Genomic DNA, 17498 nt, shown 5'->3' with positions numbered 1-17498 from the left:
GCTCGGACTCCGTTCAACGGTCTTGCCAAATCATCGTCTTCGATCAAGAAAGGGATAGGGAAGTCTTGCGCGGTCTTGAATCGTTGGTAGTAGAATCTATGGTAACGTCCAAAGCACACCTTCTGGTCTAACGCCTGGGTCATGAAGAAAATTCCAACATGAGTCGTATTCACATCGCTTACGAAATTGCAAAGAAAAGTGAGGGCAATTGTGTTGTCCTAGCCCTCAAGATGATCCGTGTTATGGACACACAAATGTGTCGTAGACGCAGATGCGGCCTCTAATCATGGCGCGACCCAATCCTGAGACCCGGGACGCCCTTCAGCCCCATCTTGCCAATCGTGGATTTCTCAATCATCGGTGGTTCGGGGCAGCCCATTGTCCTTGCATATTCGTTTGCCAGGCGTACAAGCTGTACTGAGGTTAGTTCCAGCTTCTTGAGGAAAGTCTTGTTATATCCAAGGAACGCTTGGTAAGCCTTGGACTTTGCAGTCTCATCCACGTTCGTGAAGGCGCGAGTGATTTCCGCTTCATGTTTGGGAAGACGCGATACAATATCGACAGGATATGGCTTGATAGGTAAAGTCTTGCTGATCCTTGGAAAGAAGGATTCTTGCTCATAGAGAATGATAACTGCACGTCCATCTTTACCAGCACGGGCGGTCCGTCCAACACGATGGACGTACTGATTGGTGCTCGTTGGAAGGCCCAGCTGAATGACCAACCCCACGTTGGGAAAGTCCATGCCACGACCAACAACATCGGAAGCGAACAGGATTCCACTTCGAGCCTCCTTGAATTCTTTTGTTGTCCGTGTCCGTGCTGGTTGGGACATACGACTGTGCAGCTCAAACGAACGAAACTGCGGCAGAGCATGCCTAAACAAGTCATAGAGTAGTCCAACACCGTTCGCTGTAGTGCCAAAGACAATGGCCTTGAAGTCGGTAGGGTCCTGGTTGTATTCTTCTTCAATCAACGCCGAGAGTGCTGCAAAGGTTTGGTTAATGGTGGGAATAATGACGGAGAACTGAATTACGCGTTCGTGTGTCAGCGCCTCGTAAGGATCCACAGTAGATAGGTGTGTGAAGCCGGGGAACAGCACAATCTTGGCAATGCTAAGCACCTCTTCAGGGAGAGTGGCCGAGAAACACATGCCCTGCCATCCGTCGCTTTTGGGCGGGATACGCTTCAGTATCTTCCTGACGGCAGGCGCGAAACCAGCGTCGAGCATCTGGTCGGCTTCGTCCAGAACGACAGTCTTAAGATGAGTAAATTTTTCGCGCACCGATTCCTCGCCAAGGATGTCATCGAGGCGGCCAGGCGTAGCCACCAGCACGGTCGGGTTGTTATTGAGGAAAGCCCTGAGGCTGGACACGCGCCGAGTACCGCCAAAGGCCGTGTGACATTCCATCTTGTGGGGTAGGCAGGCGGTGACGCCATTGACCTCCTTTGCTATCTGTAGCGCCAGCTCTCGCGTCGGGCAGACGATAAGAATGGCGACTTTGCCCCGTGGGGGCATGTTACCAGCCAGGAGATTTTGAATCGCGGGTAGAAGGAAGGCGACAGTCTTGCCCGTGCCCGTCTTTGCCTGTACTACACAGTCGGACGACAACGAAGGCAGCTCTGTCAGCACCTTTTGCTGGACGGGCGACATGTACCTGACTGGGTTAGCACTAAAATCTCAATTTTCTAGCAATGTTTCTGGGGGGCGGTCTCACTGGAAGCCCATTTTGTCAAGGCCATCGAGCAGGCTTTTGTCCAGACGGTCCTTGAGGTCGGAGAAGGGCTTGGGTGCGGCGTCGCCCGCCGCAGTGCTGTACATCTGCTTTACATCGACAGGACTGGCGGAGGTGGGAGGTGCATCTTCGACCTTGGGCCGTTTTGGATGTTGGCCAAGTGCTGTACGGGGTGTCATGGGCGCCGTGGGCGTGGCGCTGCCGTTGGAGCGCTCGCCGCCGTTACGACGGGGCCACTTGCGCTTTGCGGGTGGTGGAGGCATAGTGGAGGCTGGCTGCAGGCTGTTTTGAGGGCTTACACGGGGGTAGCAGGTAGTGTCAAGGCGGGTAGAGGTGGTGAAAAGGCGGCCGGGGGATATTGTATCAGTTGAAGATGGCAGGCGTGCAGCAAGGCGAGCAAGAGCGAACGGCCGATGTGGGAGAGACTGCCAAACAAGGTTCATTGTCTTCGCAAGCGCGTAGTGAAATACACAGTAAGGTACCACCGAGGTAGAACACCAGAAGAAGAATCAGGATAGACGGCGAAAAAGGTGAATGAGAGTCGAGGAGTCGATGAGCGCTAGGAAGGCAACTGAACGAACCTGCACCAGAAAAAAAGTCGAACGCGCAACGTCAGAGGGGTCTGGCCCATCCACGGCTCATGACTCGGTAGGTAGCCGGTGTCACGTGAGCGTGTTTCAACCACGTCCACGGGTCAACTGGCCCTATACCATGCACATCACAGGCATGTCGATGCCCGCTCCAGACAGTAGATTTGCAGTGGCAATCATGACAAGTACGTATGTTCATCGAGATTATGTATTAGACTTGCAACAAGAGGATGCCATTCTATCGTTCAACATCGGAAGCCATCAACTAGTAGTTACTTACCGTATGGTAGTCAGGTACTTGTATCTCCGAGTCCTACTATCTAATGTAATACTACCGGTATAGGCTCCTCACATAAGCTGACTTATACATGGAATTCACCCACTTACCTCCTCGGCTATTTCGCACATTGTCTCTCTAGGCTGGATTCAGGTCCACTCCTCTTGCAACTCGCCACTGTCTATACGGAAACACCCTTTGTTATGCGGCGCATGAGTATCCATGCGTGCAATGCACCTTCCATAGGTTTTGTTGGCTCAAACGACCCTTAAGAACCTCCTCCATTTGTACTCGATTTGGCCTTCCTGGAGTCTCAAGGTGATTGTCACACCGGCATAATCCTGATCCATTACGAATGTATCATAAAGAGGCGCAAGATCTGGACTACGCTTTCTCCTTTTAGAGTCATACCGAATCTGTGTTCGTTCGCCATAACTAGGGTTGAGAGCCTCCGTACGGAAACAACGAATCAGGAGGGTATGCTCAGTCGAGTTATATCGGCGCTCGAATGCGCATAGCACGTCATACGAGTGCCTGCCTGAGTTGAGAAAAGCTGCTACTAGAAGATCAATCGTGAAATTCCAGAGCGCTTCGATTTAACCCATTCGCTAATCTCTATAAACCTCATCCAAGATTAGCTTCTCGTCTGCTGGATTCTCATTTCTCCAACGGCCTTCTAGAGCGACAGCTTCTCGAACCATATTTTATAGACAAGACAGCTGATGGATCGACTATCAATGGCTAGACAGCGACACGCTTATTCCGCGATGAAAACGAGCCCATTCGCTCTGCGCTTCCTCACTTTGCTGCTCACAATCGTAAATCCATCGGATGAGGAGTACCTAGGTACACTACGGTAAAAAATTGTTTACTGTAGAATGGTACGCTAGGGGTTTACTATATAGGTGTAAACTGACCTCGTGTATACCTATAAATAGGTTTAAAGTGGTAGTTTACTTTTATAGTAGGGGTTTAAATTAAGTATAAAAAGTAGTCTTATTTCTGTTATACGCTATAATACCTAACTAAGACTAAAAGGGGTAGAAAAGATTAGCTTCACGCTATACGCACATATGACATAATCATGAGTTATGATATTTTTACTAATAGGAGGTGGTGATAATAGAGGTGGTGATAATAGAGGTGGTGGAGGTGGTGATAATAGAGGTGGTGGAGGTGGTGATAATAGAGGTGGTGGAGGTGGTGATAATAGAGGTGGTGGAGGTGGTGATAATAGAGGTGGTGGAGGTGGTGATAATAGAGGTGGTGGTGATAGAGGTGGTGGTAGAGGTGGTGGTAGAGGTGGTGGTAGAGGTGGTGGTAGAGGTGGTGGAGGTGGTGGAGGTGGTGGTAGAGGTGGTGATAGAGGTGGTGAAGAACATTAAAGAAAGGAGGGGTAAAATACTTAAATAGTTAGTAGGAAACTAGTTATTACAGTACTACGTAATACTAGTAGATTAATAGAAGTAGAAATAAAAGTAGTTTACTTTTGTGGAATATATAGTATAATAAACCCTATTTAGGTTTACTTCTTCTACCTAAACCACTTCTTAGTCTACTTTAGATAAATATGGCTACTGTAAACCGGTTTTGTACCGTAGTGGTAGGCGCGCTGAGCAGCGCTTGCAATGTTGTCATGGCGCCTGTACCCTCATTTGCATTTTTCAGTCCGCTACCAGGACTCGTAGCTTTGTCAACTTCCCGAGATTATTGTATATAATTACACTTTGTTTGCCCATACGTACTAATTTCTGATTCTGAGAGTGCGGCATGTTGCCAGTGCTGCAGAGCTCTTGCTGCAAAGCCCTACTTCTAGTTGAAACAAATCCATGAATCAGTGGACTGAGGTAAAGTTCAATACGGTGACTGAAAAAGAGTCGCGCATGGGATTGATCATCATGTGAACTCATCATTGGCTTATTGCCGAAGGGAAAAGCAGCTAGCCAGTACTACATCCTATGTAAACCGTGCATTGACACCCTGGTCAACAGTGAGACGTGTAAAAGGAAAGAAGACGGCACGAACATAGCTCGAAAACCAATAGCGATAAAAGTCAGACAGGCAGAACACTTTTCATTACAAAGCTTAGGAAAGAAGAATGAAAGCAACAAGAATGTACAAAAAAGCGGTGCTTGTGACAAACAACTCTTGGTGTGTTTCAGCAAATCACTCATAGCAGCGAAATCATTCTGCGCCACTGTGTGAGAAATGAACAATGCCGCCTATCCTCTTGAAACAGATGGCCTATTACACAATGCCAGACATCAATTCCAATCAATTCCCAACTCTGCTCATCACGTACGACGGTGGTAACTCGGATACATTGGCGTCGAAGGACCAAGCCGAATCACCTTCGTATTGCAGCGACTTGCAGCAATCGGTCGGAAGAGTTGCACGAGAAGCCCGGGCCATTGGTATAATTGAGGTGTTCAATGGTCGAAAGGCTTCGAGTTCTAGTTCCTCCACTTCAGTCTTTGTGTTGGTAGACTTGAAACGCTCTTCGCGCTCGATACAGTGTTTAAGAAAGATCAAAAGCACAAAGCATATCATCGAGCCCGTCAAGTAGCAGAGTAGAATGGTGATGAGCTCGTACACGTCCCCTGCTGGTGGATTGATGAAGAGGATGTGGCGTATCTTGTCCATCGTGGCGTTGCTTGGGAGTTGACTTGGAGATCGCACAATAATCTTGTCCGAGGTGTTGCTCGAGGCGATTGCGTGGCTTGAGTTCGTCAAAACTTCCTGTGGATTCTGAATATACTTCTAGTATGTATCGCCGCGATGGTTTCGTGCGTCGATACCCAATGATCCATACACTGACTCTCTCTTCTGCCAGCCACATGCCTGATTATTTTGCCAAGCAGCAAGTTGGAAGTTATTGGCCTTGAGCGCATATTCGAGGAGCCTTGGGTAGTATTTCTTGTACGGGGTAATGACTGCATATTCGAACGCGTGGTCTGAAGGATAGCGGAAGAAGATCATCTCAGAGTTGGCATTGAAACGGTCGTGGCAACCAATGTGCTGAGGGACAATGTTTTCGGAAGGTAGTGGAGGTCCTAGGATTGCAGAGGATAATGGGAGTAGAAGAATGGATAGGCCAATCATGAATAGCATGTCTGCGTTACGAGTGTGAGAATGAATGGATGCTCTCGCGTTATCAATGATTCAGTACGGAAAAACGCAGCGTGAGGCGAGCTGTGCAGCGAGAGTCCTGGAAGTGTTCGTACAAAGAGGAAATCTAGAAGCAATGAAAGGCGCCGTGTGCAGAGTCACTGCCTCTTGCTCAACAAGGGGAAAGGACCCAGGACTCAGCATCTCCATACGTTCAAATTTTCCGTGGCAATTGCTACAATGACGTTCCAATTCGATGCACGACGACTGAGTCCTCACAAATGTGTCAGGCTCGTTTGAGGGACACTTTGATCGCACTGGTACGGTGCCACGTGAAGAGCATAAGCAGCCTAGAGGTTGTAATATCACATGCAGATACCAACATATCACTATTGGCTCCTTGAAAAACCCTTTCTCGTACCTAGTTTCTTCAAGCCATGTGATGCTCATTTGATACCAGAGACGCATGCTATTGTGTCAATCCTATCACCTGCGGGTGTGTTGGCAATTGTGTGAGAGTCGGCCCAAGACGGTGTGTGTAGATTGCTCTATTAGGCCCTTATGTGCATAGAATTTATTGTGTAGGAGCAATTGTGACCCTCAGGCAGTACCGGTATGTTGCATTAGGAAAAAGGCCCGAAGAATCTCACAAACTACCCATTTTAGTGGAGAACTTGTTGGATTGAAAACTATCACTCTGCAGGAAGCTACTTTGGGCAGCATTGAACAAGGCAAAGCCTGAGAATTGCAATTTAAATAAATTTTATCTTATCTTCATGGCTACAAGGACGTTACCGGCGTATTAGCCCTTGATGTAGACGCAGTGAAAGAGTATTCTACGTTTTGACTTCTTGTAGGAGCGCCACAATATTCACAGGCTAACTTGCATGGTATTTCTTCGAATCGGGATGTGAATATGTGAAGCCAAGCATGTTCTCGAAGTGGCGTCTAAAAGGGCGTCTTGTCCATGTCTCATGTACCAGACTGAGACGGCGCCTTGTATGTGATTCCAAGGTCTGTGGCTAATCAACGCTAGTACGGAAAAGAGCTCCGCCTCGGCTTATGACAGTAGTGTGGTGTGGCGGTCGAGGTTCTCAATTTCGACACTGACTGCGGAACGATTTCTCCACCGGCCACCGATCAACTCCAAAAAAAACCTTCATTGTCTCCATGTAAAACACGTCAAGAAATCTCCGAAAAAAAATATCATAGTGGTGGGATATGGTCGAAACGAAACTCGACTCCCAGTCCCAGGCACCAACTTCGGCAGCGCACGCACCCAAATCCAGTGGAAGTCGACAAAGAGTCATTTCATCATGCTTGACTTGCAGACGCCGAAAAGTGAAGTGTGACCATGCCCATCCGGTCTGTGGCTCTTGCACTCGAGGCAACCATACCTGCACATGGACAGATCAAGTGCAAGCGGCCAGTGGCTCTGGGAGAATATCGAAAGCTGTATCTACCAATTATGATAGACCTGCGAAGAGCGTAGATGTACAGGCGCGATTAGACCGACTAGAGCTACTCCTGGAGAGAGTGGTCGCAAGTCAAGGAAATAACCCAATTTCTTCCATACGATCCAGTATGGACATTGAGAGACCAGAACACACACATCACACACCATCAGCGACCAGTCAAAAATCTCACGGCGGCGGCATTGCCTCCGATGATGGCGATGGTACCCTTCTTCTTGACGGTGGTCAGTCGCAATTTGTCAGCTCTCTGCATTATGCCCTGCTGGCAGATGAGGTAAGTGTTGATAGGAAAGCGCTTTGCCATACCTTCCTTCACATTTCGTATCCCTTCGACCATATTGACCCGTCATTGCTCATTGCGGGGACTTTTCCCTCAAAACCCGAGTTCTAGGACGGGTTTGACTGACTTCCTGCAGATTCAAGACATCAAAGCTCTTTTGGGCGATAAGACAGAAGAGGAGAGGCGTGAGATCCCGCAGAGCACGCTGGTAGATCTTCTGTCACTAGGTCGAGCGCGTTCACAATCAAATCTTGAACAACTGCTGCCAAACACGCAAAAGCATCGCGACACTTTGCTCGATGTATACTTCGCCAATGTGGATCCCATGGTGCGAATAACACACAAACCTACTGTAGTACGCAAATTTCTTTGCTATAACCAAGAGGCGCATCCGATGTCCTTCGCAATCTATTTCTCGGCCATCAATTCCTTGCCCCCAAATCTCGTTCAAAACATGTTTGGGGAAAGCAAAGAGAATCTTCTGGATCGATTCCAGCTCGGTGTTGAGGTTACTCTGGCCCGTGAAAATTATCTCACAACCTCAAATCTTGAGATTTTTCAAGGCTTTATGCTCTGGTTGACTTGCATAACTAGAGAAGAAGATATGGGTACGCCGGAGGACTTTCGATGCATTATTTTGACTGACATTGACTGCAGGGAAAGCGTGGGTTTTACTTGGGCTAGCATTTCGCATTGCGTTGAATCAGGGCCTCCACCGCGACCCTTCACTATTTCCAATCGGATCCATGGATGCAGTTACTATCGAATCCCGACGCCGCATGTGGTATCAACTTGGCCATTTAGAGTTTCGCGCAGCAGAGTGCAAGGGTCAAGAGCCGAGCATAACGGAAGACTTCTATACGACACTTATACCGCGCAACATCGATGATGAAGATCTTACAGATGGAGCTAGCCCAGGCCCAACGCCGTACGATATGAAGAAATTTACGAACATCACTTTCCAGCTAGTTCGGTACATGGGAATGCGAGCATTACGACGCATAGTGCAAAGCACCTATCGCCTCGAACGGCGAATATTAGACTCTGGACTTCACGGTACCTCAAGACCTGACCCTTCTCAAGAACTGCGAGATTTATATGAGCGGATTCAGGTCATGCTTGACGAGGTCCACGAGGAGAACCACCGGAAATATCTACACTATCTCGACCCGGAGATGCCGATGCAGCGAATAACGCTGAATCTAGCTTCGCTTCTAGAGTGGCGGTGTTATTTACTTTTCTGGCTTCGTATGCCGCGAGTTTATCGTGATTCTGTGTTTTCGGAAGATATACGAAGATCGTGAGTTGACCTAGTTGGGCAGTTACCATGCGGGACAATGTGGAGAGACTGACATCTTCAGGATCTTCGAAAAGTCTGTCAACTGTATAGAGACACTCAACCATGCTGCAGCTGATGTAGATGCAGCTCGATTCCATTGGCATATTAGTACGTATAACTTGAACTTGGTCTGCGGCAATTGCTCATTCTACAGGTGGAATTGCTTCGTTCCAAGCGATCATGCATGTGCTCTCCGAACTTCGAAACCCTCTATTCGATGCGCCTGATCGACAACGCGCATTGAGAGCTTTACAAACATCTCGTAAGATTAGAGAGAGCAATACCGCAAAAGCGTGGCAAGCCGTAAAAAACATGATTGACAAGGCTGTCGCTGAGCATAATGCGTCTCCAAGAGGGCAACAGTCCCAAAGTTCGAGCACGTATGCGAGCCCTACTCCGCCGATTCCTCGCTCTTTACAACCAGAGAGCACGTCAACTGGTGATATCTCTACCTATCCGCCGATTGAAGCCATTCCAGACTACTCTTACCAGCATCGTCCTGCGATGCAATACAAGCCGCCCAGGGTTCCTCTACAGCCACAACCCTCTGCATCCGTATCCATGAACTCGATGCAGCCTATTCCAGATCAATCAGGACCTTCTTGGGACGACTTTAACCTCAATAATATAGCTAACATTGTGGGAGATGTCCAGCCCGCTCCAGGCAGTGTACCAGACTTTGACTTTGTAAGTTATGGATGAATCAACTGGAAGAAAACGTGTGCTAATCGAGGGCGATAGGGATTCTGGGGTGATCCTTTCAACCACGAGAACGAAGCGGCCATGCCTTTGCCAGATAGCTACTTTCCCGTTTGGTCTGGATAAGGCAGCGAGCCGAAGATGATATCCAAGGAGGCGATGAACAAGATCGTCGCATGCCCATCTCTTCAAAATGGTCCCTGCGTATAGAGATGTGTCTAAAACATCTAGTGTGATAGAATAATCCACCCTGCCGCCCATACAATACAGCAGGCATTTCTGACACCACTCACGGCCAGTTGCGACAGTAAGAGATCTCGAGGTAGCACAGCAGTCATATTGGCAGCACGACATGCTCCTTCCACCACGCACGCGAATGGCCAAATCTTCGCCAGCTGTTCCTTGGATGAGGCGAAGTGCATTCGATTGCAAGATGGCACGCTCATTTTCAGGGACGAGGTTCTGGAGTGGCACCTGGAGAGAATGATGTTCGTTGCCTAGGTGGTGGCGGACCGCGCTTCCACTCTCACTACTAGTGCGGCTTCGGGATAATAGACGGATGACAGCGGCAAGCCATCGGCTGAGCAACGCTGCGGAACCATCGGGTCAGTGATGGGCAGTCGACTCCCAGTTGCCTAGGTACTCGACAGGCGCAGTGGGGTGTGTCCTTCGCATCGCATCAAAGTAGTGTATACATGTAGATGGATGCTGTGGCACAGCAAGGACATGGACGAGCATGCACCAATAAAAGGATAGAGACTGCAGGTCTAGGTACCGGTACGCTCGTGCGCACCAACCTGCAAATCTCACGCGAGCAAGCAATCTGCGTCATCGCTCCTCCAGTTCCAACGTCGAGAAAACATGCGCGCTTCTACTCTACTCCTCTTTACGCCAAAGTGGCTTCGCTACCAGACTCTAAATTTAACAAGCGCATGGCGTTGCCAGGTTAAGCCCAGACCCTGGCGCCGCGGGGGGGGGAGACGCCAGGCTGCGCAGATCCACAACTGAGGCTGAGACTTGAAGTGGACATGTCTGTCTGACATTCACTGTTTACGCCGCCCGCCCGCCCGCCCGCCCGCTTGCTTTCTCCTCTTTTCATCTTTTTCCATTTGCGATCGCATACATTTCGGACCCCCAGGCCATCTTCTATAACACTGTGGAATCATCGGCGACGGCGTGTTGCGACACACACAGTAGTACTTCGAAGCGAGTCCTCTGAACCTGTGTTTGCCAGGCTGGGGCTGTGTTTACACCCACCCTTTCACTGTTTGCGAGTCGACGACGCCATCCTAGAGCCCGCCGGGGACGTCAGAAGGGGAGCGCCTGGTCAATATGAGGGTACCGCAGTCGTATATCCAGAAATGCAAGGTCGTGGCACACAGCTTCCAGGCTGTCTTCATCTTTGTGGCAGCGGTCCTGACAATAGCTGTCATGACCAAAGATGGGTCAACAGGAGGGTCTACCAAGTACTTCTTTGCCATGGTGAGTGAACCTTCGCTCTGGGCGCCTGCTCTACATGGCTTGCGCTACAGACAGGCTCTCAGCGCTGCAAGGCAGAAATGAGGCTAACAGCTTTACAGTGCTTTTTCTCCATACCTGCCATCATATATCTCACCATGGTACCCATGTGGACCAGAGCCGCACGCTTCGCTAGCGCATATGCCTTCCTTGCTGTCGATGCGCTGCTTATGATTTTGTGGTTCGCAGCATTTATCGCTGTCGCCATGTGGAACTCGAATGGTATCAAAAAGGGTGCCCAGGAGAAGAAGGTAGCAGACGATGACAGAAATTGCAGTACATTTGCATATGGGAGCGAAAGCAAGTGCAAAGTCAGCAAAGCATCAGTCGGCATGGGTGTTGTAATTTTGTAAGCTGCTCTACCTTCTCTGCGTCCTTGCCTGCACATTGTACTGATTTTGCTCCTCGCAGCATACTTTTCGGTATTACAACTGGTATCAGCAGCTATTACTTTGTCAAGTACAAGCGAGAGGGCGTCCTCCCCTACGAGTCGAACAAGGCAAATCCCCACTATGTTTCCGGCGAATCGCCCAAGGACAACGCATGGTCGACCGAGATTGAAACGGCGCAGCGCAACTCGACTGATTCCACCGACCAACACACCGACCACGGCAGCTCCCAACAAGAAGACGAGTATGCCCTCCTACACAGCACAGAGACAGATGAAGGGCGGCATCCTGGAAGGCCGCTGAGCTGGGGTTCTGACAGGAACGACGGATACTCAAGGCCGGTGCCCTCGTATGCTGAATACAGGGATCCCACTGCGCCTGCTGATGCGCTGAGTCCTGGCGGCTACGAGGACTACAGGAGAGAGGCTGGGGTCGGTAACATAGATGCAGTAAACAGACAACCAAGTCATGGTGGGAGCGGCTACAGTTTTGGCGATCGATGATGCAACGATTTCGCGATGAAGTTTTTGTGGGGGTTGGAGTTGAATTCCGAGCATTTTTTGGGAATTTAGCGGACATGAAATATCTCATCTCATCTGACTAGTGTGAAGCAACACAGAATGCTTATACAAGAATCGGCACATACCCCTTGCCGTAATATCTCGCTCAAAATACAGATTATATGTAAATAGGCTATTATGTAACCTTTCCAACGAGAAAAGGTAGATACACCATACGTACTTTGGTACCAGATGGCCGGATATCAAATGCCCATTCGCTCCACTCAAGAAAGTACCCTCGTGTATGAGCACAGACAACCCACAGCCTCATCGCGGAGCAGCGTGCGAAACTGTGGTACCGCCTGGCGTCACTGTCATCTCAATCCTGGAATCAGCAACACCCTGCCCGGCGTTGTAGATAGCCTCTATGTGGGCCTTGTTACGACAGGGTGTTTTTCAGCAACACTTGTTTTTTCTTTGGTTAGACTGAGTCCTTGATCTGCAGTCTCCATGATGACGATATTTTTGTTATTGGCATCTTTTTAGAGGATGCGAGAATGGATAATCAGCGCGCCCTTCAGCGTGATGCCTGCTCTACTTGAGAGTCACATGAATGCTCTTCTCTTGAGGCAAGCAAAGTAAGAAGAACGCCATCAAAGTCTGGTTCGAGACAGAGCGTCGCCACGTGGCATGTCTGGCAGGGTATCGATCGATGCCTATGCGAGATGGAGCACGCGAATCCAAAGTGCGGAACTTGTGATGGGATTCTCGGTGTCTAGGTGGTGCCTCGGGTGTATAGTGATCAAGTCTAAGCGGTTATAAATCACCACACCACCTCACCTGAGAAAGTAACGATGGCGACTGACGTGGAGCGGTTCGTGTTGGACCAGTAGAAATACGTGGGCTGATCGCCAAGGCTTGTTCACTTACTGTGTACTGTGTAGGTAGTATGTGGCTGCAGTGTTCTCCTTGGTGCGAAACAGTAGGTGCTTTGAAAGATCGAATGTTCAGCAGGATACATTGCGGGAATCGAGAAACATCTTGCGATGTCGTGATGTGGTCATGCTGATAGCCGAATGTCTCATGGCAATAGCTAGATGCCATTCCAACTGATCATTATTACGCTGACCAAAGAAGAGAGAGAGCGCGCAGGGTGCGTGTTGCAACGAAGAAAAAACACAGGCCGGAATACGACCGCAAAAGGCTTAGATAGGGTTAGTGAACTGCCTACCCCTTGTTGATTAACGCTATCATCAATTATTCAGCCCATAATCGTGTGTGTACACATCATGAGGACACGGATACAGCGAACCGATATCCCATTCAGTACTTCTTCTTGCATTCTCGGCATCCGATCCTAACATCTGTTCGTCATAGAAGACGCATTCTGCCTGATTGTGGATATGCTGTAGGCAGCGCATCTACTAATCAATCCTCTGGCTGTTTTGTAATCATGCCGTCCTCTCATGCAACTGTGCATCAGAGCAGGTCATGGTTGAGAGTACCGTGAAGACCGCGCTTGCTCGTCAGAGGGTGTTTGTGTGTCTTGTTGGCCACGCCACCGTAATCATTCCTGTTGCATTCCTTTGCATGTCTACAGTCTACTTCAATTATTTCCATCGCCGTCTATCTACTCGACTTCTTTCCCATTACCGGTATAACAGTCGAAGTCAAGGCATTGCATACCTTCGACGCTGATAACCATCTGGGGCCGGATGGCTTACTCCTTTCGTGGTACCATACCATCCCAGCGCTTTCCTGCCGAAAAAGGTCGTTATGTACTTTACTTCAACGCTGTCTGTCCCTGGTCACACCGAGCCATCATTGTATCCGCGCTCAAAGGTCTAGGGGACATAATACAAACCGTGGAAGTAGATGCGAGGGATCAAGTACGGGGCTGGCACTTTTCAGGTCATAGGGGCCCACATTGTGATCCTATCATTGGTGCAAAATGTTTGAAGGATTTATACTTGTTAGCAGATCCTGAGTATAGTGGGAGAGTGACTGTTCCATTACTGTGGGACAAGCAGCAACGTAATACCCACGCCTCCATTATGTTAACCCTACGAAGTAGAGACTGATCCTATCTAGAAACCATTGTGAACAATGGCAGCGGAGACATGATGCGTATGCTGATCGACGCATTCGACCACCTATTGCCTGTAGAAAAGAGAGAGCTTAGCAAAGGGAAAGCGGCTCTTCGTCCTGCTCATTTGATATCCAAGATTGACGCGCTTAATGACTGGGTATACGATACAATTAACAACGGCGTCTATAAAGTTGGGCTCACAAGGTCTCAAGCAGCATACACAGAGCATATCACGAGACTATTCAAATCGCTCGATCAGCTCGAAACACACCTGACAGAACCAGAACACCATCCGTACCTTTTCGGCCCGCACATCACTGAATCCGACATTCGACTTTACACTACGCTTATCCGTTTCGACATCGCCTACTATCCGTTTTTCCGTTGTAATCTGAAAATGATACGGTATGACTATCCGCATCTTCACGATTGGTTGAGACGGCTGTACTGGGATAACGGGAAAGATACTGCTGGAGGTGTGTTTGGAAACACGACGAATTTTGAAGTTGTGGGTTATATTTTACAGGCATTCTGGGTTTCAAGAGGGTAACATCCAGCAGATCAAGCGAGGTTATGCATGCGTCGATGTACGGAACGGGGTCATACCCGTTGGACCAACACCACACATTATGCCATTGTGATCTTTCACTGAAACACGCTCACATTGTTTATTGGTGTTCGCTCGCTTTCTCAATCAGTCCCTGGCTACTTCAGCTTGCCTGCACCACTGGCCGTCTTTGGACCTTCACTGCCATTATGAATGCGTTTTCTCTGAAGAGCCCTATACGGTACCGGTACCTCAAGGAACAAAACATGTTCCGTGCCATGACCAGAGGAAGACACGAATATATCCTCACACTTCCAAGATTGTTGGTTCGTCGTTTCAAAGGCTCCCAACTGGTGCGCTAGTGCTCGCGTAACCATAGCATGACGTCGATGGATCCATGCATGTTTATGCACTTCATACAGGTTCTGAATTAGAAGAACTTACGATGGTCAGAACACAACACAGACAACGACTGCAACCTTGAAGATGCCGACGACTGAGGAGAAAGACACGTCTCTAGACAAATCCAAGACCCAAAAGCCAGAAATTGATAATGAACAAGTACGTCAAGAAAGCTCGAGAGCGGCCTGCGCTGCCATGGAGGCGCAGAAGAAGGCAGACGAATTAAAGAAAGCAGCTGCTGGCGCAGGAGATGCAGATGAACGACAGAAGTTGATGGAACAAGCCATTGAGGCACAGATCGAAGCCGAGTCGTTTGGCAAGACAGCCAAATACATGCGCTCGGGTGCATTCCAAGGTCTAGCAATGGGCACTGGACTTGGTGCTGCTCCAGGAGTCACACTGGGAGCCATCACAGGAACACTCGTCGGCAGCGTATCCTCTACTCTTCTCGGCAGCATTGGTGGAGGCATCGGCGCTGCTGCTGGTGCCATCAATGGCCCGTTCTGGGACCTCAGCAAATTCGCCGGAAAAGGGATTCGAAAGATTACAGGTGACCTGCCCAGCTGGGCTGCGAGCGATGAGCAAAAGAAGGCCCTAGAGAAGATGCTGGATCAAGTGAACGACGAGGAGATGCCGGATAAGCAGGACCTAAAAGGGTTCGTGGAGGATGGTGGCGGTGCGGACATGGACGAAGGTTGGCTAAAGAAGATGAAGAGTTGCCTGCCCAGTCTGCCTTCCTTGACGAGTTCAAGTGGAGCTAAACAGCAAGACAATGACGCCGAGAAGAAAAGTTCAGACTCCAGCGACGAGAAGCAAGAGTCAGCATTGAAGACAAATGATCAGCCTCGCAAAAAGCCAAGGAAACTAGAGATCAAATCACATTCCGAGCAAGAACTATCAGAGAAGTCGACCGAGCAAAAGCAGAAGAAGCCAAGGAAGCTGGAAACAAGGTCGAAGCACGTCGAGCATGAGGCAAGGGAATCAGAGGAAACGAAAGCACAGCCACCAAAATGAGAGAAGCGAAGTTCTTGATGCCATGGGATGCCACAAAGAAGGCTTAAGAAATATATTTCGGGTGATATATGAATAGCGGGCATAATGCTATTTGAATCATTTAATGCAAACTTGATTGTCTCTGTCTCGGTGGGTTCTGGCTGCGTTGCAAGTAATGACAATATGAAACCAAACTCCATGTGCAATTATGTGGTATGTATTGTGTCCTTGTCCATCGGCCTCTTTTATCTCGCCCCTTGGCGTATCGGACAGTCCCTCCGCCTTCAAAATCTCGCTCACCTGAGTTACCCGATTAGGCTACAGTCCGAGTAACGGCCGTCGGTCTTACTAGCATGAATTACTTCCCCAACAGCCCTAACATGACCTCTTTCTCGCCTAGCCATGCGCTTATTCGTTATATTTGTCTCCAGGCGGTTACCTTCTGAGCGAATACATTATAGAGTCTTTCCGTATGATTTTTTTACGAACACTAGTAGAGATGCTTGGAATTACGGCACTGTTGTACAACGGTAGAGAGATGAAGGTTGTTGTTACCTTTATGGCGATAATACAAAATAAAGAAGTAGTCCAGTTTAAAGCAGATGGATGGTTAAGACGATGTCTGCCACCGCGCAAGTACGGACGGGTAGTCAGGTCAGTTTGTATGCTCGCCAGTCGCCTCGATGAAGCTTACCTATTGGTGTTCTGAGACTCAAGTAGGCCTTTTGTTTCTTAAAGGTTGCGATTGGAATTTCACAGCACAGAGATACTACAGCATCAGGTTAAGCCCCAGTTCGTCATGACTCAAGAAGACTGTGGTATGCAACAACATACATACCGTACTGAGTACACAGACTGAGTGATTACCTATTCATTGCGTATTGACAGCAAAGTGATTATTCCTAACACCGGCCCCCACCGGCCTTGAACAAACACTCTAGATTTTCAAAAACCGAAACTGGCCGCTACCGGTAGAACTTCGAAAGGGGGAAATTACGATGGTGAAATGACACAGCTTGTACCTAGCGTGCTGATACAGGGCTTACGAATCCGAGACTTGCTTACAGGCTAGGGTTAGGTAGGTTTGATGCGGTGCTGCAAAGTTCAGATATTACACATGGTACTGTTGTATTTACCTGCCTATGTACCAGGCTAGCCGTAAGGTTGTAAGCAAAAATGAATCGCTGACTGGTAGACTCTAGGTGCCCAGGGGCTTGCCGCTTAGCACACCAAAGTCGCGTGCCAAGCGATGATCCCGGCGGTCTACTAGTCCGGTACCGCATTCATCTTCCAGACGAGGATCTCGATCATTCAGCCACGACGCGCGCCAACTGCAATACGGCGGTACCCTGTTGCATGACCGCGAGCAACACATTCACCCTCACCATAGCCTACATCGCTCCGTTCCCCAGGCCAGCAAGGCTCATGTGTAGATAACAGGCGATGGTGACAACCATGCCGGGGATTGATGGGCTGCTCTGTAAGCCCCCGCCGCTGTTGTGCCTACCTACATATATGTGTTTGGAGTATGTGATGATCATCGCGCTAGGAAGATG

At 49.0% G+C, this 17498-nt stretch overlaps 7 protein-coding genes across 7 annotated transcripts; 5 read left to right on the top strand and 2 right to left on the bottom strand.

Annotated features, from left to right (window-relative positions):
* Positions 1 to 280: 280 nt before the first annotated feature.
* On the bottom strand, positions 281 to 2334 carry IAQ61_011714 (uncharacterized protein; the record flags this gene model as incomplete). The annotated part of the gene is made up of 2 exons (XM_003844237.2): positions 1719 to 2334; positions 281 to 1658 (listed from the first exon to the last, which is right to left on the bottom strand). The coding sequence occupies exons 1-2, from the start codon at positions 2177 to 2179 to the stop codon at positions 281 to 283; spliced, it is 1839 nt and encodes a 612-aa protein (XP_003844285.2). The 5' UTR covers positions 2180 to 2334.
* A 2543-nt stretch (positions 2335 to 4877) lies between these two features.
* Positions 4878 to 5714, bottom strand: IAQ61_011713 (uncharacterized protein; the record flags this gene model as incomplete). Its single annotated transcript, XM_003844235.2, has 2 exons — positions 4878 to 5322; positions 5422 to 5714. 2 exons carry the CDS (start codon positions 5712 to 5714, stop codon positions 4878 to 4880), a joined length of 738 nt encoding a protein of 245 aa, XP_003844283.2.
* A 1116-nt stretch (positions 5715 to 6830) lies between these two features.
* IAQ61_011712 (uncharacterized protein) lies at positions 6831 to 9630 on the top strand (the record flags this gene model as incomplete). Its single annotated transcript, XM_066099316.1, has 6 exons — positions 6831 to 7460; positions 7603 to 8074; positions 8124 to 8766; positions 8828 to 8913; positions 8960 to 9492; positions 9547 to 9630. Exons 1-6 carry the CDS (start codon positions 6933 to 6935, stop codon positions 9628 to 9630), a joined length of 2346 nt encoding a protein of 781 aa, XP_065950835.1. The 5' UTR covers positions 6831 to 6932.
* Positions 9631 to 10205: 575 nt separating this feature from the next.
* Positions 10206 to 10454, top strand: IAQ61_011711 (uncharacterized protein; the record flags this gene model as incomplete). The annotated part of the gene is made up of 1 exon (XM_066099315.1): positions 10206 to 10454. The coding sequence occupies one exon, from the start codon at positions 10206 to 10208 to the stop codon at positions 10452 to 10454; it is 249 nt and encodes an 82-aa protein (XP_065950834.1).
* A 382-nt stretch (positions 10455 to 10836) lies between these two features.
* Positions 10837 to 11914, top strand: IAQ61_011710 (uncharacterized protein; the record flags this gene model as incomplete). Its single annotated transcript, XM_003844233.1, has 3 exons — positions 10837 to 10986; positions 11085 to 11371; positions 11434 to 11914. 3 exons carry the CDS (start codon positions 10837 to 10839, stop codon positions 11912 to 11914), a joined length of 918 nt encoding a protein of 305 aa, XP_003844281.1.
* A 1712-nt stretch (positions 11915 to 13626) lies between these two features.
* Positions 13627 to 14641, top strand: IAQ61_011709 (uncharacterized protein; the record flags this gene model as incomplete). The annotated part of the gene is made up of 3 exons (XM_066099314.1): positions 13627 to 13945; positions 14003 to 14508; positions 14561 to 14641. 3 exons carry the CDS (start codon positions 13627 to 13629, stop codon positions 14639 to 14641), a joined length of 906 nt encoding a protein of 301 aa, XP_065950833.1.
* Positions 14642 to 15033: 392 nt separating this feature from the next.
* IAQ61_011708 (uncharacterized protein) lies at positions 15034 to 15963 on the top strand (the record flags this gene model as incomplete). The annotated part of the gene is made up of 1 exon (XM_066099313.1): positions 15034 to 15963. One exon carries the CDS (start codon positions 15034 to 15036, stop codon positions 15961 to 15963), a length of 930 nt encoding a protein of 309 aa, XP_065950832.1.
* Between the last annotated feature and the right edge of the window lie 1535 nt (positions 15964 to 17498).

The sequence above is a fragment of the Plenodomus lingam genome (assembly GCF_022343315.1).
Source record: "Plenodomus lingam strain CAN1 chromosome Unknown scaffold_20, whole genome shotgun sequence".
NCBI lineage: Eukaryota > Fungi > Ascomycota > Dothideomycetes > Pleosporales > Leptosphaeriaceae > Plenodomus > Plenodomus lingam.
The sequence above is the reverse complement of the archived record's forward strand: the minus strand, read 5'-3'. Positions and strand labels throughout refer to the sequence as shown.